Source organism: Anoplophora glabripennis, unplaced genomic scaffold (genome assembly GCF_000390285.2).
Source record: "Anoplophora glabripennis isolate ALB-LARVAE unplaced genomic scaffold, Agla_2.0 scaffold1169, whole genome shotgun sequence".
Lineage (NCBI taxonomy): Eukaryota > Metazoa > Arthropoda > Insecta > Coleoptera > Cerambycidae > Anoplophora > Anoplophora glabripennis.
Window position 1 is genome coordinate 31,384 of NW_019417242.1, and position 24,080 is coordinate 55,463.

The 24,080-nt window shown below is 30.5% G+C and overlaps 1 protein-coding gene across 1 annotated transcript; it reads right to left on the reverse strand.

Moving 5' to 3' along the window:
• Positions 1 to 162: 162 nt before the first annotated feature.
• LOC108914259 (kinesin-like protein subito) lies at positions 163 to 23,935 on the reverse strand. Its single transcript, XM_018720032.1, has 6 exons — positions 23,710 to 23,935; positions 22,940 to 23,234; positions 22,656 to 22,887; positions 13,512 to 14,088; positions 8,643 to 9,120; positions 163 to 1,124 (listed from the first exon to the last, which is right to left on the reverse strand). Exons 1-6 carry the CDS (start codon positions 23,863 to 23,865, stop codon positions 184 to 186), a joined length of 2,679 nt encoding a protein of 892 aa, XP_018575548.1. The 5' UTR covers positions 23,866 to 23,935; the 3' UTR covers positions 163 to 183.
• Positions 23,936 to 24,080: the final 145 nt, after the last annotated feature.

Consider the following 24,080-nt stretch of genomic DNA (forward strand, 5'->3'; position numbering starts at 1 on the left):
TTTCGGTTCTTATTAGGTTTAAGGCTGCTCTAATTTTATCGCATTTAAAAAAAAACGGGTACTTTGTACAATATTAATTTATTTTTTATAAAACTAGTTCTGCAATAAAATAAATAAATTATCAACACACATAAACAAGTAAAATGTACCATTTTAAACTAATTCAATAAAAAAATAGCAGTTTTAGTTGGAAATATTTGCTAATGATAATTGTTCCTCCAAGTATTCCACTCTTTCTTTCAACTGCAGGTTCTCGGACGTCAACTTTTTGTTTTTATCTTGCTCTTCCTGTATCTCTGACTGTAACTCGGAATATGCCTCCTTGGCTTCTATTAGTGTTACTTTTAAATTGCTCTGGTCTTCCGTTAAATTCTTAATATTCTCTCTCAATTTCGGCACGACTTGGACCTCTTTTTCTAACCTTTCCATTTCAAATCTCACGTCGCGGAGCTCGCCCCGTAGGTTATTTATTTCACTATTTTGTTCCGATATAATTTTTTCGAGGTCCTCTTTCTCTTTCTTGAAAAGTTTCGATGGTGAATCCTCATCTTCGCTGGAACTGTCCACACTTATAACGTCCTCCTGGTCTAGGATATTGGAGTAATAGTTGACGAGTTTATTCGCTTCCTCCAGTTCTTTTTTCACTTCATTAATGGCCCTATCTTTGTCCTGAGTTAATCTGTCGATGAATTCTTTGTAAGAAGATATTATGTAGTCTCTTTCCATTTTTTGTTCGATTTTGAATTCCCTTCGCATGTTTTCGATTTCCGTGTACAAATCCGATATAATCTCTTTCAGTCTGTTCATTTCGATGTCCTTTTCGTCCTCCTCCTGGACTTCCTCTATGGCACCACCTTCCATGTATAGAGAAAATCGATTCTTCTTCTTTGGCTTTGTCAATTTGGGTTGATCTACCGATATTTCCTTCGCTATAGCTGAGAAATTCAATACGTGCTGTGATTCGTCGAACATGTCACGTGACGGGTTGATATTCACGATCATCATGATATTCTCCAGACCCATCAACGCTTTTTGAAATAATTGTGTGAGCTTCGATTCACGAAATGGTATTAATCGGTTGTCTTTTAGCTGTTGGGCAGATCTGATGTTGCTGATACATCGTCCTGTAGAAAAAAAACAAGATTAAAGTAGATGTACTGGTAATATCGGGTTAAATAGAGAAGGGCTTTATTTTTATTACCGTCTCCTACAAACTGCAAATTTATTAGTATTCCTACTTGTATATAATAAATATACATCTGTAAATCAATAAGTAAAAATTAAATATGCTGGTACATTTATTTTTTCAGCAAAATTTTTTGACAAAGTCCAAATTTTATGGCAGTTATGCACTTGATATTACATATTAGAAAAAAGTAAACAAAATCAGAACTCATTTTAGAATCAATCCTCAAAGGTCGCACTAGTGCGAATTCGCGTCACCGTTTCTTTTGAACAGCTGGCATTTCTCAGGTAGCATCTGCCGAGGGTTTCCCCCAGCATGATAATTCCTTCTACAGCCCAAACAGTCGAGCCGTACCACAGCTGGCCTCGGTCTGTTATTGTCGGCCAAACTAGAGTCTGAAAGGTGCGATCACTGCGAATTCACCTCATTTTACGTTTCGAATAGACTAGAATATTGTTCATTTAGCTATTGTTAATAATGTGAAACATTTTTTTTTTTTCATTAATTTAATTGTAACATGAATTTGTCAATATTTACGGATAATATTTTTATACAAAAGAGTGAAAAATAAACATGAATTTACAGAAAAAGAGCCAAAAATCACAACTTCAAAAAATGCTACCGGAAAAAATTTATAATATTTTATCAATATGGGGTATTTTTTTCTTAAAAATATACACTTTGAACTTCAAAATCCTTTTATTACTTTTTCTGTAGCCATTATTTATAAAAAGAAATACGAATTTAAAAAAGTTATTTTTCGAAAAAGATTTTTTTTTCAATCGCATTTTTTATTAACAAATTAATTTTTATTTCAAAAGTAATTACATCATTCGTTTTCTTGGAACCCCAGTTTTGATATAAATGCGTTGTTTTCCTTAACAAATAAAGAAGACCTAAAGGTTCAAAATTGACAAAATCCCAATTCGCATTAGGTGACCTTTAATTACGTTAAAAAAGCTCTACTAAATCGTAAAATGGTACAAGTAAAACTGGGCGTAAATTTTGCTGAATTAATTCACTTCGAATATTTTCCCAGAGAAAAGAATTAGATTCCACATGTCATAAAACCCCTGTATACCAACTTTAGTGATTCTCGTACAACAGGGTTCTGAGATATAAAAAAAGATTATTTTTTGGGGCAGATTTCAGGGGGCTGTAACTCCGAAAGAGGGGGCCAGTTGGCAAAAAGAAAAAATACGGGTCTCCTAAATTTGTCTTAAGAATCTATGACCAAATTTTGTTGCATGAATTTCGGGACACCCCGTATGTACAGGTATTTGTTTAAATATAAAATATTTTACAATTAACATTTTTAGTAATTTCCTATTTGCACCTCCAATTTCTATAAAAATCCCATATTCCTGGCTGAGAAATAGTCAAATTTCTGGCGTTTTTAGGTACTGAAGTCTTGAAAAGTAAAACGTGTAGAACAAAAGTAAGCACAAAAATAAAATCCTTGATGTTCTGTTTATTCATTGTTCAAATTTACTCAAATAAAAAAATAACTTAAAAAAAGCGTTTGTAAAACATGCGTTTGCTGTTATCCTAACCCCACATTTTAAGAATTATTTTCGCGTACTTATAAATAAAAGTAAACAAATTTTATATGTAGGACTAAGTAAGTAAATATTATAAGAATATTTACATATGAAGTTATATATAAAAAAGTTAGTATTTTCGTAGATTTCGGTATCTAAAACCTTGTTGGTATGACATAACATTCCTATTATTTGATAAGCTTTACATTATTCAGTTATTAAATGTTTGAAATTATTTGTATTTGTAAAAAAACACTATTTAAAGAATATGTCGCCTTTAATTATTCCTTAATTGTAATTAAATAAAATTTCCCTTATAAATATTTGTTAAATGAACAGAAATAGAAGTCAATTCAGTTTGCATCCTCAACTTTTGCCCACACTAATTTATATTGGCACAATACAGTTCAGGCTAGTCCAGTAGTTTATGGGTCTATGATTTGGACACACTTCAAAGAGTGACCCAAAAAAACCCAATTTTTCGCCCGTTTCCTGGACCTCAAGAATTCAATTCAAAAGTGGTCTAAATGATAGTTTAAAGCGATAGGGTGACCTCTTGTGTTATCTTAAGATTCTCAACAAATACAATCGGTAACATTTATAATGTAAAATGTTCCGTTCTTTTCGAATCTTCATTATATTTTTCCAAAAATATAGTACAAAAAAGTTATAAATGATTTTTGTAAACAATAATTTGCATTTTTGCTAAATATCTTTGATTTAACGATATTTTTATACTGAAAACAGCAAATCTTGATGGATTTATATATCCACTTAAAAGATATAGCAAACACTTAAAGAAGTCACTCGGTTTGGCAAGCAATCAGTTTTTTCAGCGTAAACCCTCACAACATGATGTTTTCTTAAAGAATATCTAATCTTGCATGCATGCAATAGAATCAATTTTAAAAAATCGTTAATATACATTTTGATTACTCAATTATTTTTTTCTTTCGTTATTAATCTTACATCCAAATTATCCTAGTTCAAAGTCCTTCGGATACAAGGTTTAGAGTATCTATTGAGATTTTGTAAGTCTCCAGAATAAAAATAGCAATTAATTGAATATTTTCAGCAAAAATCCTGATTTTTTTTGTAAAATCGGCAGTACCTCATTAAAACAAAGTGTTTGGTAAAATCTAATGGTAGATTCATAAAGAATGAAAGATTTTACATAGGAAATGGTACACTTTGCATATTTGAGAATCTTGAACACAATGAACAAGTGCGCCGAGAATGTTGGATTCATCTTGGCGTGATAAAGCCAATTAAGGGCGCCATATTCTTTAAATGGTGTTTTCCACAAAGACAAGTAATTTCAAACATTTAATAACTGAATAATTTAAAGCTTATCAAATAATAGGAATGTTATGTCATGCATCTGAGTATTTTCAAAGACGCTGCAGTAAAACGAATAAACAAGTGCAAAAAACGATCAAACCATCAAGGTTTTAGGTACTGAAATCTACGAAAATACTAACTTTTTTGGGTCACTGCGGATATAGTGTGATGCTGATTCTGAAAAAAATGGAAAGAACTAGACTAATTATTGTTATTTTGAAAATAAGGTTTTTAAAATAAAAAACAACATGGCTGATTTGTAATTTCATAAAAAACAATATTCTTATTTAACCCTTTTATAACATCCATTTTATATTTTAATTTTTTTCTCCCCTTTTTTCTAATGAGGCAAAAATTCAATGTGGCGTCCATAAAATAAACAAAAGTTAACGACTGCTGAGCGCCACATTTTTAGATATACGTTAATATTGACAACAAAAATTGATTCTTCACATCATTCCATATCAGACTACACATTTGTATCCTAAAATTTTGAAAAACAAGTGAAACACGATTAAAAAAAAATAGCATAAAAATCGGTTTCCTTCGAATATCTCCGGAACTATTCGGAATTTTCTAAATTGCACGTTCTTGCTCATTTAACCATTTATGTAAGTATCTCTTAAAATAAAAAGAATACCTGTATTGGACAATTAAAAAGTTGTATGCCTGTATATAATACAAAATATGTACTTGTCTCATTTAACATGACTAAAAACATATACCTTAAATTTAATTTCATCGGCATTATACAGTCTGTCCCATTTTTCAGGTTAACACCTCTGGAAATGTGGACTTTCCGCAAGCCAATTTTTTTACAGATAGTACCCTGAAAGTAAGTTATATTCTACTAATCATTTTATTGATGTAACAAAAGCCTGGCCTACTATGATTTTTTAAAAGGGTTGTTTTTCCAGAAAGTAGTATAAGGCATTTTTTTATCAAAAAGATAATATTACCAGGCTATTCAACACCCATCAAAATACCCATATAGCAAATTTGAACAACAAATGTCTATGGAGTGTTTTTTTATGTATTACCAAACATTATACAACTAAAAATTATAATAAGCAGGTCTAAGATTGCCATGAAAGTGAAAACAAGTACCAATCTGTATTTTTTCTTTATCCGATTGGTATTTGTTTTCACTTTCAGGGCAATCTTTGACCTGCTTATTATAATTTTTAGTTGTCTGTTTTTTCGAAGTTTGGCATCACAAAAAAACTGTCAACAGACATTTGTCGTTCCAATTTGATATATGAGTATTTTAATGGGTGTTGAATAACCTGGTAATATTATCTTTTTAATAAAAAAATGCCTAATACTACTTTCTAGAAAGACGACGCTTTTAAAAAATCGTAGTAGGCTTTTGTCACATCAATAAAACGTTTAGTAGAATATAACCTCCAACAGGGTTCTATTTGTAAAAAAATTGGCTTGCGGAAAGTCCACAGCATTCTCACATTTCCAGAGGTGTTAACCTGAAAAACGGGACACACTGGTTGTACCAGAATCACAACTGATTAATGACAACTATCAAAAAATAAATTTGTTAATTGCCAACGCCAGCTACCTACGATTAACACGTAGAATTTCATACGAGTCACGATATGCATTCGATCACATTTTGCCATTTTTCTCGAAAACATTGCGTTTTACGAAAAAAAATATCAAGATAAAAAAAAGTTTCTAAATTCAATAGATTTCTAGCGGACTTATAATTTTTAAGAAATTCAAATATTCCACCAAATTTTTTTGGATCCAAAGACAATACCATGAAAGTGTCTTAAGGGGGTTCCCCGCCGAAAAGCATAGCACTATCAGATTCCACATATCATAATACCCCTGTGCACCAAATTTAGTGATTCGCGTACAACACGGTTCCGAGATATAAACAAAAGACTATTCTTAAGGGTGGATGTCAGGGATTGCAACTCTGAAAGAGGGGGCCACTTGGCAAAAATAAAAAATACGGGTCCCCTAAATTTGTCTTAAGAATCTGCGACCAAATTTTGTTGCATTAATTTCGGGACACCCGGTATAGGAAAAACATCTAGGAAAAATTGAAGATCTATGAGTGAGTGGTGATATAAGACCCTATAACGTAAATTAAGTGTATGGACATCTGTGCGATAAGTTATTTTATTTATCAAATAGGAGGCCACTTGTAAGATAATAAAGCGTGAAATAATGCAACAGAGTTAGTACAGTCAGTCATTGAAGCTTTTCACCTCCGAATTCTTTGAAACTGAACCGATCAACTTGAAGTTTGGCAGATAGTTAGAGAAAAGGCCAATGAACATTAGTGACATGGCGCCGATTGACGCTTCTACCCTGTTGGGGGTTGACACCCTTTCTCGGGGGTGGAAAATTTTTTCAAAAATAACGCTGGAAATCGATAATCAAATTTTGAGCAAAAAAAGTTTTCGAAGAATTTTTTCGAAAAATCAATAGTTCTTTAGTTATTCACGATTGAAAACTTGGAATTTTGAGTGAAAAAAAAACACTTTTTCAAAGTATTTTTCGCGAATAACTCAAAAACTACGCATTTTATTAAAAAAAGTGTAATGAACAATAATGTAGCTTATAAATAAACAAAGAAAATCGTTTTTTAAAAAGTGTTGTACGTCTTATACAAAGTGAAATATGGTTAGTGGAAGGGGACTTGTTTTGGGGGAATACTCGAATCGATGTATTCAACGTCAAATAACGGAAAAAGGATTAATTTTACGTGTATAACGCTCCGGGAGTTTTTTGTAGTACTCAAAAAGGCCTTCAAAATGAGCACTTATAAAAGTTAATTAGAGCAACATTAAAGGAGTTATCGTCAAAAACAGATGGGTTGTTCATATTTTTTAAGGAAAAATGAGTAGTGAACGCTGTACCATTTCCATCAGAATTAAAATTAATCGTAGACGACCCTTTACAATTAGTTTTGCTTTAGTGTTTTTCATACGGTCCTGAAGTTAGACCGGTTTATAATGCGTATTTTTTGAATAATGTACGGTAAAAGTTGAAAACGTACTTTTTCATTACTAAAAAAAAATTGTCTTATTTATATAATAACTCTGAAACTACGAAAGATACGTAAAAAATGATAGACAACAAAAATGTAGCTATTTTTCAACAAATATTTTGCTTTTTTTATTCCTACATCATAAAAAATAAAGGAGATATTGCCGCTTGAAGTATCCATTTTAATGGAAAAACGACCTGTCTCGAGCCCTTCGATACTATCCCTTTAAAAAACAAAGGAGTTAAAAGGTTTTATATTTTTTGTAGGATACTATAGCTTCAAAATTAATCGAGTTATAGTAAAAAAATCAATGACATTTTTTCGGACCAAAATAGGCTTTCTCATTTTTGGAGCAAAATGTTAGGATTCAATAAAAATATTTTACATTAGTATTGGTAAAAGGGTAGTTTATAAGAGTTGAAAATGGCAAAAGTAAAATATTCTTTCATAAACAATATAAGGGCATTTTTATTTTAAATTATTGCACAATTATAGCATTCCAAGATTTAAAACGTAATTTTTTATCATTTTTTTAGCACAGGGATGTTTTTTAGGGGTTGAAAAGGAAAAATTCTTTTTAATTGCACGATTTAATCATTCCAAATCTTTAAAAAGTAATTTTTTATCATTATTTTTTCCATAGGGGTAGTTTTTAAGGGTTAAATAAAGGATCGAAAAAATCAAATATACTATAAAACATGTTCGAAATCATGGAACATTATTTAATCTTTGTGCTTGAACAAGATTTTTATCAATGAAATGCTTAAAACTTAATTTTTTCAATGATTTTTCACTTAGGGGTAGTTTTTAACCCTAAAAAACAAAAAGCGTCAATCGGTCTTATGTCACTTTTGAACTTGAGCCTAAGATTAGCCTTATTCTAAATTGTCGTGCAAATCCATGCAGTTTCAAAGAATTCGGAAGTTACAGCAGATTTTCAGCTTCAATGAATGTAGATTCCTTCTTTTCTGCATAGTTATCGTTTAGCGTCAATTAATTTATAAGAAGTAGACTTAAATTTCCTAATGCAATAAACAAACAAAAATAAGGGGGATCATATTTATGCGTAATTTTCGGTGAATTTATACAGTTTACAAGCGGATGAAACGTTCAGAAAAAGGAAAAAAAAGGGATATTTTTACTTCTTACATCTTTCATTACAATTCCTGAACTTTACAGGCCTGTGGAATATACAGAAATTCGCGGAGGGTATTATAAACACAATCACACCTAGCAGAATGCTTTTATGAAACTATTAACACATGAATTAATCATAATTATTGAGTATATCTACCCTTTCTCTCTCTGTATTAAAATTAATACAATTTTTTTAGATTATAGCAAGAATTCACTTTATTCATTCTGGACGTATCGTCAAAATAAATAGAACTGATTTCATAACAAACCAACTTCACGAAAACTGACTTGAGTCCAGCGTAACTAAATCAAAATAGTAGACTCGCTAAAGACGAAAATTTTAATACGTTTAAAATTAACAGGAAAGTCAGAATTGCTCTCCCATAAAACCATTTAAAACAAACATACAAGTATATCTTACCTAAAACTAGCAGAGAGGTATTTATGTTATTGGATTCCTTCAGTCTATCGCCGACGTTCATAGTCTTTTTCACACGCTCCGATCCGGCCAGGTCGCAAAAATTAAAGGTGCTGATATACATTCCTTTGTCCGTCTCGGAGACCTGGATTAATTTGATTGTAAATATGCAGTGCGACCTACTGGAATGGGAATTCACCGAAGTGGCGGCATATTTGAGGTTATGAAGACCGAACTGGAGAATCTGGTACGCCTCGATCCCGGACGTTACGTGGACGCTGGTAAGGTCTTTTATGAAGCAGCCATCTTTCGAGTTGCCGAGACGTAGCCTAGGACGTTGTTTCCCTCTCGGTGGAGGCGTTTTTAGTAGGTCGTAGATGTTCTCGTTGTATATTTCCGCGAAGCTCACCCATATGCTGACGGATACGTCGGCGAGATCGTCGATTTCCGCCACGACTTCCGAACTGAGCCTTTGTTGCATCTGCCTAAAAAAACATTAAAATTGGAGAGATGCCAATGATAACTTATTCATTTATTTTCAACAGATAAAATAATTTTTGAAAATGTAGGTATATATTTTTTTTAACTGTTGACATTGCAGGACCAAATACCGTGCGATTTCCAAAAGAAAACCAGCCGATAGGATGCTACTTCTAGTTTTATTTAAATCAAACACAATAATGTTCTATAGATATCGATTCATTTATGAACGTCAATTTTCAATCCCATCCCCAAGCTGATATGTAAAAAATATCCTACAGGTTGGTTTTCTTTTAACAATCAGACTATTCTTTATGGGATACTATAAAAAATATAAACTAAAAATGATATTTAAATATTATTAACAAAAACAAATACATAGTGAAATTATTAAACAGGGGTCAAAAGTAATACAGAATTCCCGGACATTTCCAGGTTTTCCTGACTTACAAAAAAAATCTAGGTCACTTGTAGTTCATTTTTACATACTAATTGTTGTTTACGCGTTAAACTTTCTAGACTGGACTCCATAATATTTTTATACCCAAAGAACCTCTTATAAAGGTTCCAAAACCACAAATAGTTATCTCTTTCAAGATCGCAGGGCCTACTTTCACAAAATTTCCAGCAGCCAACGTCAAATTCTCTGACATTCATGAATACTTTTAAAATTCCCTGACAATTTCTGTTGTGGTGTATACGTTGTCCACCAAAATAATTATCACACCAGTTAGAACTCTAATTCTTGATTAAATAACTGATTGACATACAAAAATTTAAATAATAAAGGTGCTGGGTTACAACTAGGGTTTCTGATTTCTCGGCCTACTTTTTTCTCGGGTCTCGAGAATTCTCGACTAGGAATTCCCGGGAATTCTTGAATTCTCGAGAAATTTCTAAAACTTAAAAAAGTCATAATTTTGATATTGCAATGCGAAATATAAACATGCTATTATACTTAACAATCATAATTAACATTTATTATTTATTCAGTATTTTTATTAANTGGCCGCAATTAAAAGTGTTAAATTTATAGTATCTGTATTTTTTCTTTGTCCGATTGGTATTTGTTTTCACTTTCATGGCAATCTTTGACCTGCTTATTATAATTTTTAGTTGTCTGTTTTTTCGAAGTTTGGCACCACATAAAAAAAACAATCAATAGATATTTGTCGTTCCAATTTGGTATATGGGTATTTTATTGGGTGTTGAATACCCTGGTAATATTGTCTTTTTAATATAAAAATACCGAATACGACTTTTTGGAAAAACGACCCTTTTAAAAAATCATAGTAGGCCAGGCTTTTGTCACATCAATAAAACGATTAGTAGAATATAACCTCCAACCAGGGTACTATTTGTAAAAAAATTGGCTTGCGGAAAGTCCACAGCTTTCTCACATTTCCAGAGGTGTTAACCTGAAAAACGGTGGTACCAGAATCACAACTGATTAATGACAACTATCAAAAAATAAATTTGTCTGTTAATTGCCAACGCCAGCCACCTACGAAAAACGTAGAATTTCATACGAATCACGATATGCATTCAATCACATTTTGCCATTTTTCTCGAAAACATTGCGTTTTACGAAAAAAAATATCGAGACAAAAAACTTTATAAATTTGATAGATTTCTAGCAGACTTATAATTTTTAAGAAATTTAAATATGCCACCAAATTTTTTTGGATCTAAAGACAATAAGGGGTACCACGGAAGTGTCTTAAGGGGGTTCCCCACCGAAAAGTATGGCACTATCAGATTCCACATATATTACTCCTGTGCACCAAATTAGTGATTTGCGTACAACACGGTTCCGATATAAAAAATATTATTCTTAAGGGCGGATGCCAGGGGACTGTAGCTCTGAAAGAGGGAGCCACTTGGTAAAAATAAAAAATACAGGTCCCCTAAATTTGTCTTAAGAATCTGTGACCAAATTTTGTTGCATTAATTTCGGGACACCCGGTATGGAAAAACATCTAGGAAAAATTGAGTGGTGATATAAGACCCTATAACGTAAATTAAGTGTATGGACATCTGTGAGATAAGTTGTTTTATTTATCAAATAAGAGGATCCTTGTACGATAATGAACCGTTAAATAATGCAACAGAGTTAGTACAGTCATTGAAGCTTTTCACCTCCAAATTCTTTGAAACTGAACCGATCTACTTGAAATTTGGCAGATAGTTAGAGAAAAGGTCAATGAACATTAGTGACATAGCGCCGATTCACGCTTCCACCCTGTTGGGGGTTGACGCCCCTTCTCGGGGATGGAAATTTTTTTTTTAAATCACGCTGGAGATCGATAGAGAATCAAATTTTGAGCAAAAAAATATTCGAAAAACTTTTTCGAGAAATCAATAGTTTTTTAGTTATTCACGATTGAAAACTTGGAATTTTGAGTGAAAAAAAAACACTTTTTCAAAGTATTTTTCGCGAATAACTCAAAAACTACGCATTTTATTAAAAAAAAGTGTAATGAACAATAATGTAACTTATAAATAAACGAAAGAAAATCATTTTTTAAAGTGTTGTACGTCCTATACAAAGCGAAATATGGTTAGTGGAAGGGGAATTATTTTGGGCGAATACTCGAATTGATGTATTCAACGTCAAATAACGAAAAAAGGAATAATTTTACGTGTATAACGCCCCAGGAGTTTTTTTGTAGTACTCAAAAAGACCTTCAAAATGAGCACTTATAAAAGTTAATTAGAGCAAAATTGAAGGAGTTATCGTCAAAAACAGACGGGTTGTTCATATTTTTTTTTTAGGAAAAATGAGCAGTAAACGCTGTACCATTTCCATCAGAATTAAAATTAATCGGAGACCCTTTACAATTAGTTTTGTTTTAGTGTTTTTCATACGATCCTGAAGTTAGACCGGTTTATAATACGTATTTTTTTTTTAATAATGTTCGATAAAAGTTGAAAATGTATTTTTCATTATTCAAAAAAATTGCCTTATTTATATAATAACTCTGAAACTATGAAAGATACGTAAAAAATGATAGACAACAAAAATGTAGCTATTTTTCAACAAATATTTTGCTTTTTTTATTCCTATAGCATAAAAAATAAAGGAGATATTGCCGCTTGAAGTATCCATTTTAATGGAAAAACGACCTGTCTCGAGCCCTTCAATACTATCCCTTTAAAAAACAAAGGAGTTAAAAGGTTTTATATTTTTTGTAGGATACTATAGCTTCAAAATTAATCGAGTTATAGTAAAAAAACCAATGACATTTTTTCGGACCAAAATAGGCTTTCTCATTTTTGGAGCTAAATGTTAGGATTCAATAAAAATATTTTACATTAGTATTGGTAAAAGGGTAGTTTATAAGAGTTGAAAATGGCAAAAGTAAAATATTCTTTCATAAACACTATAAGGAAATTTTTATTTTAAATTATTGCACAATTATAGCATTCCAAGATTTAAAACGTAATTTTTTATCATTTTTTTAGCACAGGGATGTTTTTTAGGGGTTGAAAAGGAAAAATTCTTTTTAATTGCACGATTTAATCATTCCAAATCTTTAAAAAGTAATTTTTTATCATTATTTTTTCCATAGGGGTAGTTTTTAAGGGTTAAATAAAGGATCGAAAAAATCAAATATACTATAAAACATGTTCGAAATCATGGAACATTATTTAATCTTTGTGCTTGAACAAGATTTTTATCAATGAAATGCTTAAAACTTAATTTTTTCAATGATTTTTCACTTAGGGGTAGTTTTTAACCCTAAAAAACAAAAAGCGTCAATCGGTCTTATGTCACTTTTGAACTTGAGCGTAAGATGAGCCTTATTCTAAATTTTGATGCAAATCCATGCAGTTTCAAAGAATTCGGAAGTTACAGCAGATTTTCAGCTTCAATTAATGTAGATTCCTTCTTTTCTGCATAGTTATCGTTTAGCGTCAATTAATTTATAAGAAGTAGGCTTAAATTTCCTAATGCAATAAACAAACAAAAATAAGGGGGATCATATTTATGCGTAATTTTCGGTGAATTTATACAGTTTACAAGCGGATGAAACGTTCAGAAAAAGGAAAAAAAAGGGATATTTTTACTTCTTACATCTTTCATTACAATTCCTGAACTTTACAGGCCTGTGGAATATACAGAAATTCGCGGAGGGTATTATAAACACAATCACACCTAGCAGAATGCTTTTATGAAACTATTAACACATGAATTAATCATAATTATTGAGTATATCTACCCTTTCTCTCTCTGTATTAAAATTAATACAATTTTTTTAGATTATAGCAAGAATTCACTTTATTCATTCTGGACGTATCGTCAAAATAAATAGAACTGATTTCATAACAAACCAACTTCACGAAAACTGACTTGAGTCCAGCGTAACTAAATCAAAATAGTAGACTCGCTAAAGACGAAAATTTTAATACGTTTAAAATTAACAGGAAAGTCAGAATTGCTCTCCCATAAAACCATTTAAAACAAACATACAAGTATATCTTACCTAAAACTAGCAGAGAGGTATTTATGTTATTGGATTCCTTCAGTCTATCGCCGACGTTCATAGTCTTTTTCACACGCTCCGATCCGGCCAGGTCGCAAAAATTAAAGGTGCTGATATACATTCCTTTGTCCGTCTCGGAGACCTGGATTAATTTGATTGTAAATATGCAGTGCGACCTACTGGAATGGGAATTCACCGAAGTGGCGGCATATTTGAGGTTATGAAGACCGAACTGGAGAATCTGGTACGCCTCGATCCCGGACGTTACGTGGACGCTGGTAAGGTCTTTTATGAAGCAGCCATCTTTCGAGTTGCCGAGACGTAGCCTAGGACGTTGTTTCCCTCTCGGTGGAGGCGTTTTTAGTAGGTCGTAGATGTTCTCGTTGTATATTTCCGCGAAGCTCACCCATATGCTGACGGATACGTCGGCGAGATCGTCGATTTCCGCCACGACTTCCGAACTGAGCCTTTGTTGCATCTGCCTAAAAAAATATTAAAATTGGAGAGATGCCAATGATAACTTATTCATTTATTTTCAACAGATAAAATAATTTTTGAAAATTTAGGTATATATTTTTTTTAACTGTTGACATTGCAGGACCAAATACCGTGCGATTTCCAAAAGAAAACCAGCCGATAGGATGCTACTTCTAGTTTTATTTAAATCAAACACAATAATGTTCTATAGATATCGATTCATTTATGAACGTCAATTTTCAATCCCATCCCCAAGCTGATATGTAAAAAATATCCTACAGGTTGGTTTTCTTTTAACAATCAGACTATTCTTTATGGGATACTATAAAAAATATAAACTAAAAATGATATTTAAATATTATTAACAAAAACAAATACATAGTGAAATTATTAAACAGGGGTCAAAAGTAATACAGAATTCCCGGACATTTCCAGGTTTTCCTGACTTACAAAAAAAATCTAGGTCACTTGTAGTTCATTTTTACATACTAATTGTTGTTTACGCGTTAAACTTTCTAGACTGGACTCCATAATATTTTTATACCCAAAGAACCTCTTATAAAGGTTCCAAAACCACAAATAGTTATCTCTTTCAAGATCGCAGGGCCTACTTTCACAAAATTTCCAGCAGCCAACGTCAAATTCTCTGACATTCATGAATACTTTTAAAATTCCCTGACAATTTCTGTTGTGGTGTATACGTTGTCCACCAAAATAATTATCACCCCAGTTAGAACTCTAATTCTTTATTAAATAACTGATTGACACACAAAAATTTAAATGATAAAGGTGCTGCGTTACAACTACTAGGATTTCTGATTTCTCGGCCTACTTTTTTCTCGGGTCTCGAGAATTCTCGACTAGGAATTCCCGGGAATTCTTGAATTCTCGAGAAATTTCTAAAACTTAAAAAAGTCATAATTTTGGTATTGCAATGCGAAATATAAACATGCTATTATACTTAACAATCATCATTAACATTTATTATTTATTCAGTATTTTTATTAATTACTTATGTTTCTACTTCTACTAACAAAACTAAATTAAACTTTGAGTTTCTTCTTAAAAACCTTTAACTTGTTTTTTTATTAAACACTTTCAATATACTTATGTTTATTTCAATGTTTTTGAATCGTAGTTTTCTTCCAATAATAATTATTAATAATCATTAATCATGCAGTCTTTTAATTAAATAAATAGTAAATAAGGAATTTAACCGAAGAAATCTTAAAAAAAAAAAAGCTTTAATTTAAAGATACAGAAGCGTTCTTCCTATTAATTTATCACTTCAACATTAGGTATCTGCTTATAATAAAATTTCTACACAGACTTATAACTAGGTACAGGGTGATTCACTATATTTTGACCCCCCTTTAACTTTTTTGTTTTAAGAGTTATAAAAAAATGTGAAATACAAAAGTTGCACGATTTTTTATGAAATTTTCGAATATGATAGTAGAAAAACAAATGAAGTTCAAACAAAATGGCCGCGGATGTTAACTTTGTTAATTTAAATGGAACACCCTGTATATTTTTACACATTTGGATAGAACGTTCCCTGTCGAGCACAGTCATATATGGTTTGTTGGGTCCATCTCTAACAATAAGCGAGATAATATTAAAAAACGAAAAGAACGTTTTTTATTAAGAAAATAAAATATTTTGTAATTGTTGGACGTTTTTCGGGCATTTCTGCCTTTTTTCCAATTACGTAAGGATTTAGATTTATTTGCAATATATTTTGACATATCGAACATTGATATAGTCCAAAATGGGTATAAGTATTTTAACTAAATCGCACTAATTAGTCCGTGAGGGGCTTATTTACTCATGGACAATGTTATATGGTAGGCCGTGACAGTGACAGGTAATATTATGACAACATTGTTATTGTTTGACAGTTTGTATTATTATTTATTTAAAATGGGTTACACAGAAGTAGAAAATTTAAATATTATAGGAATTAAGATAGAGTAGTTAAGATATTCTCCATAGTTTATTTTAATTCCTAATAATATTTCAATTTTCTACTTCTGTGTAACCCATTTTAATTAAATACTAATACAAACTGTCAAACAATAACAATGTTATCATGACATTACTACCTGTCACTGTCACGACCTACCATATATAAGATTGTCCATGAGTAATTGGCCTCACACGGTCTAATTAGTGAGATTTACTTAAAATACCTATACGCATTTTGGACTATATCAATGTCCGATATGTCAAAATATATTACAACTAAATCTAAATCCTTACGTAATTGGAAAAAAGGCAGAAATGCCTGAAAGAGGTCTAACAATTACAAGATGTCTTATTTTCTTAATAAAAAAACATCATTTCGTTTTTTAATATTATCTCGCCTATTATTAGAGATGGACCCAACAAACCCTATATGACTATGCTCGACAAGGAACGTTCTATCCAAATATGTAAAAATATACAGGGTGTTCCATTTAAATTAACAAAGTTAACATCCGCGGCCATTTTGTTTGAACTTCACTTGTTTTTCTACTATCATTTTCGAAAACTTCATAAAAAATCGTGCAACTTTTGTATTTCACATTTTTTTATAACTCTTAAAACAAAAAAGTTAAAGGGGGGGGGGTCAAAATATAGTGAATCACCCTGTACATTAAAAAAATAAGAATCACCAAAGTAAACTAAAGCCTTAAAAACTTAAAATAAATAAATCATAAGCTGGTAAAGAAACCACTTTAACCGTTCAGTTATTTGTTGAGAAACGAATTGAACGAATGAACGAAACGAACTCCAGTCAAGAACTTAAGACGCGCGTGATTTTTAAATTTCTCGATTTCTCAACACTTTTTTCTCGTCACGAGTAAGGCCAGATTTCCTGGGAATTCTCGCTTCGAGAAGTCTCGACCAGAAACCCTAGTTACAACCACTTGACGTGCCGGTCAACTAGAGAGTGTCACAGATTGCCCGCCTAAGGGAACGGTCAGCTACTAAGAAGGGTCGTTATTATTTAAGATTTATGGCACGACAAGTGCTCCTGAGACAGGTAAATCTGCTTCAATACAATTTCTTATTTATAAATATTTTCTATGAACGCAGAGGCGTACCAGGGAACGTGTGTCCCCACACTGTTCTTTATGAAAAATAATGAATTCCCTGACATTCCCCGGTATTCTCTGTTTTCCAGTCCACTACGAACCCTATTAAATAGTGCAATCTTTCAAAGATATTATATTATACCTTTGTTTTTCTAGAATCGCCCTTGACGAAGTCACGTGAAAATATCTACTATAAAAAGATCCTACCATGTCAAGATTTTTTTGAGATTGTTTCTTAAGACAACCAACTTAATTTAAATAACTTACACCTTTAATTTTAATAACTAGATACTGACATACTAAATTAAATAACAAATGTATCCTTCCAAGCACCTCAAAAAGAAAGGGATAGCCACCCAAGGAGCACATATAATACACGTTTTACGACTAATGCTATTTGAAATATTGAAACTAAAACGTTAACGATGATTGTATCAAACTATCAAAAGATCATAGTTGAGTAAAATAAGATTTTGACTTTGGAAAAATTTGCATATCGGATAACTTTTGAGGACACACTTGTGAGGGTGTCAGGAACAACATATAAAAAGTTAGCAACCGTAGAGTGTAGGCTTAATTATTTATTTAACAAATTAGTTGCAAAATTCCATTGTTTATTGTATATCTTAACAAATTCAATTTTTTTTAAACTAATTGCGCCAATCGAAAGAACGGGAAATTTTACATGAAAAATGTATATAAAGTTATTTTCTAAAATCAAAACTGTAGGTTGTAGAATTTTTTATAAATCGTATGAAAATATAAAGCAGGACTCGAGGCGCGTGCGGCCTAGCGCGCTATCCACTAAATTTGTTATAACTTTTGATCCATCTGATCAAATTAAGTCCACAAAAATTTAAATGAAAGAGCAATCTTGTAGCTAACAAGTTATCACGATAGAGGAATAGTGTGTAAATAAAGTTACGTAACGGTAGAATTTTCTACAAAATTAATTAAAGATCTGCCATTTTTAATTTTTAAGAAAAAAATCTAAAACTTTCAGAGATTACTCTTGAAATAGTATTTAAAATAGTGAGTGATATTTAAAAAATCTTAAAATTTTAATTCGAATAATACAATGCTCGAATTATTCAATAATTAAAAAAAAGGCAAATTTGATGTTTTAGGTCACGTTTCAAAGTCCAATAACTTTAGTTCAAAATATGATATTGCAACTTTACAGGAGCATTTTTTGAAGCTTGAAAACTGTACTTTAAAATGGTCCATTTTTTTTTATTTAAAACGTATAATAAAATTTAAGGAAAAAGAAAAAAAAATTTTATTCTAAAACGATGAAATTTGTTGTTAAATAAACTTTAATAAGGTTAAAGAAATATTTTTTTTGCTTGCTTAACCAATATATTTTCAAACTATAATCTTAAAAAAAGTATAATCAACGAAAAAAAAAATTATTACTATAATATTGTATAAAATACGAAAAAATAGGGTTTTTCAATAAATTGTCGCGAAATTCAGTTTTACCTATATTTTTTCATGATGAAATTATGTAGTAGAAGTTTATCTGGTAATGTAATTCACTTTTTCATTTAATAAATTTGTTAATTATTAAGAATCCCATATATCGTTTTTTGCACAACCCTAAACATCATACCCAAATTTCTTTGAAATTTAATAAGTTGTTCATTTTATATTTGTTCAATGATCTTAAAAATCCTAAAAATATCAATGAGAATAAAATTGCTCTGAAAATGTAATTTTTAAATAAATTGTTTAAAAAAGTCGGCCATATTGGATCAGCCACTTTGAATTTTCATTTTCTGATATAATATTCTTGTTCAGAGACCACAAAAACCCCTATAATGTCAATTTAACTAAATTTACTTTGAAATTTGTAATTTTTAAATAATGTTTTTTTTTAAAGTCGGCCATATTGGATCAGCCATTTTGAATTTTTATTTTCTGATATAATATTCTTGTTCAGCGACTTCGAAAACCCCATAGTATCAATTTGATTAAAACGGGTTTGACATTTTTTTGATATATTTAAAATAATCTTTGAAAAGCCATTTTTTATTGTTTAAACAATTAAATAATAATTAGCCTACAAATATAAGTGTATAACTTTTTTCTATAAGCCATTTCAAGGGGATTGAAAAAGGTTTTATGAAAATCCAAGGCCCTGCTAATTATTCCAAAATAACGCATATTTTTAAGCTACCTTTACTCCACTATAAGTTTTTACGAGTATTTTTTGGTTTTAGTTGTATTAAACTCTGTATAACGTTGTAAAGGTGAATTGTCTTTTAGTAATTTTAGAGACCTAATAGAGTTTTATTAAAGTTTACAGTATGAATTAAAGTTGTACTGAATTGTAAAGTTTGAAATGTTTATGTGTATATCATAATAAATACGTTATTGTGTAGTTTTATTTGGAGTTTTATTATAATTTCATTAGTGAACAAAAAGACCAGGTGTCATCATAACAGGGGGTGTTAATAGTGTAGTATAGATAAAATTGCCTCATATACACAAGAAAAGTGATTCTAAATCTTATAGAAATACTGCAAATTATTATAAAAAAGAAAAATGTTATTTACATCTTCAGAGCAAAGTGGAAAACAATGTAATTAAATTAGCCTCCAATGGGCATTGCATACAAACTGCAGAAAATCAAAATAGAGTTCAGCTTCATCCTATGAATTGAAAAAAATATAAAAATATATTCACAAATTTTTTACCAAAAATTTATTTTTGAAATTTTTTTACAATATTCACAATGCTGCACAACCATAAAAAAAAGGCCCTTTTTTTTCAACAGCAGTTTCCACCTTGTCGCTCTATTTCCTTACGCAAATCTCGAATACTTACTGAGTTCTCTGGCGCACAAATTGTTTTCACGAGATTTAATTAGATGACAGTTTATTAAAAACTGCCTGTTATGGAACCTAATTACTTCAGATTTTATCGGGATTGAGATAGAGATTACTGGACTTATACCAAGCCCCCACCGACTTTAATAAAGCATTAGTTGTTGTTTCCAAAGACTCGTCTGTGTTATCAGATACTAACAAGGATGTATCATCATACACAACAAAAGAGGTGTCAGAAAGTACGTTACCTAATTCATAGGTATTGTGTAGCATTGTGAATAAATTTTCAAAATAAACATTTTTTTTTAATTTTAATTTATTTTTTTATTTTCTTTGTTAAATATATAATTTCCTGACCATATAATTAATTTTTGAAAGTTATTAATCTTCTGGGTTATTGGTCAAAGTAAATAATTTGTTTATAAAATTATTTTTCCTTTTAACAATTGTTTATTACTATCGTTTTGGGTTTTATCCCATCTTCAGATAACATCACAAAGACGAATAAAAATTTTTTCTTATGCAATTATTAAAATCTAAAAATATTTTTTTCATCTAGTTAAAACAAAAACATTATTAAAAACAATTTAAAAACAATACTGTTTAAAGTCATTCTTTTCATATCTTTAAACATATTATGCAGAACATTATTATTATATTAGTGATTATACTTCTATAAATCAAAAAAATGTTATTGATGCCCTAAATTTATGTCTAAATTCTACATATTTTACATATAATAAATTTTATTCTGAGACAATTGCTCATTGATGGGTTATCACATATTTATTTCGACCTAATGAAGTAATTAAATAATATTGCAAATTTTTACATTTTCTATTACTTTAAATTAAATTTAATATCTACTGCCTTGTATACAATCTATGAAACTTAAAAACACACAATGTAATAGAAATATTTTAATAGTATTATGTTCTGCATAACATGTTAAATATAAAGATTTTAAACAAAATTGTTGACCAATGTGTTTTTAAATTGTTTTTAATGTTTTTGTTTTAATTAGATGTAAAAACTATTTTTAGATTTTAATAATTACAGAAGAAAAATTTTGTATCCATGTTTTGCCTGAAGATGGGATAAAACCCGAAACGATCGTAATAAACAACTGTTAAAAGGAAAAACAATTTTATAAACAAATTATTTACTTTGACCAATAACCCAGAAAATTAATAACTTTCAAGAATTTCTATTCTTTGTAAAAAAAAATAATTTTTATCAAAAATATCATTTTCAATTTAAAAATGAATAAAAGACACAAAAGTGACAATCAATCGGATCAAAATGAAAGAAAAATCAGAGCGGTTTGAATTCTTGGGGGTTTCTTTGGGATATTTTGAAGTTAAAAAGAAACAAAAATATCCTTAGTTCATTCATTATATGTAAAGTTATCTCCAGTTCTCCAGGTTAGCGAAAATCCATAATAATTTTTTACCTTTGAATCAAGAAAATATTTTTTATCATTTTGTTTTGCTTTATCTATGTCGTTTTGCATGTTGCTCTTGTTATTGTTATGTAAACAAAGATTGCTGTGTTAAAAAGTATTAAAAATAAGAAATATTAAACTAAATTATAGAAAAAAATTAAATGTTTCACATTAAAACTACAATTATATTCAATATCTTATTTATGAAAACTCCATAAATTATATATTGTTTAGAGAATTTCCCTTTTCTTCTAACGAAGCAAAAATTTAATATGGCGTCCATAACAAAAACAAAAGTTAACTAGCGCTCGACGCACATTTTGGAGGTATGTTAATTATGACAGCAAAAATCGATTTTTCATATCATTCTATTTCAGACGAAAATTTTAAAAAACAAGTTAAGTACAAAACTAAAAAAAAATAGCATAAAATCAATTTCCTTTGAATATCTTCCAAACATCTTCTGAACCATTCAGAATTTTCTAAATTAAAAAACAAATCTGTGATAGACAACAAATTCTGCACATTTTTGCCCATTTAAGCATTTCTGCATCTCTTAAAATAAGAAAGATACATTTATTGAATAATTCAAAATTTTTTATCCTGTATAATATTCAACGAATACGAACAAATAAATATGTAAACATATTTTAGAAAAACTTATTTCTCTTTATTTGGATACAAGCTAGGCCAATTCGATTATTTGTATTTAAATTTCATTAAAAAAATTTGTATCCATTATTACAAAGCGATTATTTCAATTTCAAATCATAGTAACTGTTTTATTTTTATGTACATGGAAATAAATTAAAAGTGATTTTCATAAAAAATGTCAAGTCGCTGCTTTCGTTCCCAATTTTTTTTTTTAATATTATTAAACCGTCGTATCGGCCAATATAGAACATTTATTTATAAGGAGGAATTTTAAAACAGAGGATTATTTGACGAATTGTTTTGTTCTGGCGATAAGTTCTGGTTAAATTTTTTTACACCTATGTATTCCCTTTCATATTATTGATCTAAATGTTTCTGTTTATTTAACGAGTTTGGTCCCTGTCGTTTTACTACTTTTACTGACAGCTGTAAAAATGTATAACGAGAAAATCTACGAGACACTTCCTGAATAAACGCCGAGCTGAACTAACGTCTAGCCCTAACCCACGAGTATTAGTGAGAAGATATCCAAATATAATTATTCTATAAAATCATAATCTTACCTGTAAGTTTTAATGTGCGTCGTTCGGTCAATAAGGGTGGCATTGAGGATTGCAGACTTCTGCAATCTTTCCATTTGGACCATCTGTTCGTCTATATACTTCACATCTCCGTTGGGCATGGGAATAACTTTTGGTGCCTCTTGTAACTGAGGTATCGTCCTGAATACGTATTCCAGCGCTCTCGGTATTACACCTGGTTCCTCAGCGGTGCCCACAATAGTAAACGTTTTACCTAAAAATATTGCCAATAGCATTTTTATACATAAAAAGAACATTTGTGTTACCAGAACCGGAAGCGCCGTATGCGAGAAGAGTGGAATTTCTTCCATTAATGAAACCTAACATTTTAGCTCTTACGATACTGTTAAATATTTCGATCTGTTTTATTTGAGGGTTGAAGATTTTTGTGAAAGAATACATTTTGGTCATCGACTCGCCTTCCTTTATGTTTCTGAGTGCGCGGGACCCATCCGGCACATTACAAATTAAGTTGTCTCCATCGATGCTGTACAGGTTTTCAAAGGGAATGCCATCTTTTATCCTTAAAAATACTTGAAGGTTGTGTTCTTCTGGTTTTTGCTGTGGAATGAATCGCGATAAGAATTTTACATTACAACATATTTACAATTGCAGTTTGAAGATTTACTTATTAGTCGTTTGTGCTGAATACTGACTGAATGACATTATGTAACATTTTAGTATTATGTTTAAAAAGTAAGTACATAACAGTTTTATGATAGGAAAAAAATACACATTAATTTAGGACACCTACCAGTCTTGAACCAACATCAGAATAATCTAATGAATTTTGATTTTCGTCAGTATCTGTATCACTGTCACTACTAATAATTATTTCAGAACTAGACATTTCTTTAACACAGGAACAAGTACACAGCAAACAAACTGATAGCTTTTATTCTGCTGTACAACATGTACAGCCACAAAAAAAAGTGTAAAAAATGAGGGAAAAAAGTTAAAAAACGCTATACATTCAACTTCTAAGTAAAATGATTTTACTATGAACGTTTCATTAAGTTTTTATTTAGGTACTTACATCTCCAGAGTTTTCTCTAGTATTATCATTTAATAATTCATCGGCCAAGTTTATCCTAACCTCATCCAAGCAGTGTCTATTCCAAGCCAAAATACTAGGATCCCTTGCATGGAGGTAAGAAATATTTTTTAAAACAATACTTTCAATGTCCAGCATTGTGATTCTGTTTACACTAAATTAAATACCACTTAAACATTCACATCCAAATGAACAAATTTCCGTTAAATTTAAACTTTCAAGCTTTCAAATCAATGACGTTTGAATTTACAAACACCATAGAGGAAGGAAAATAAAGGAGAGTGATTAAACATTAAACCCATTGAATACAGGCCGCGTTCAGCAAATGGTCGGACCACTTACTGGATGGAGCG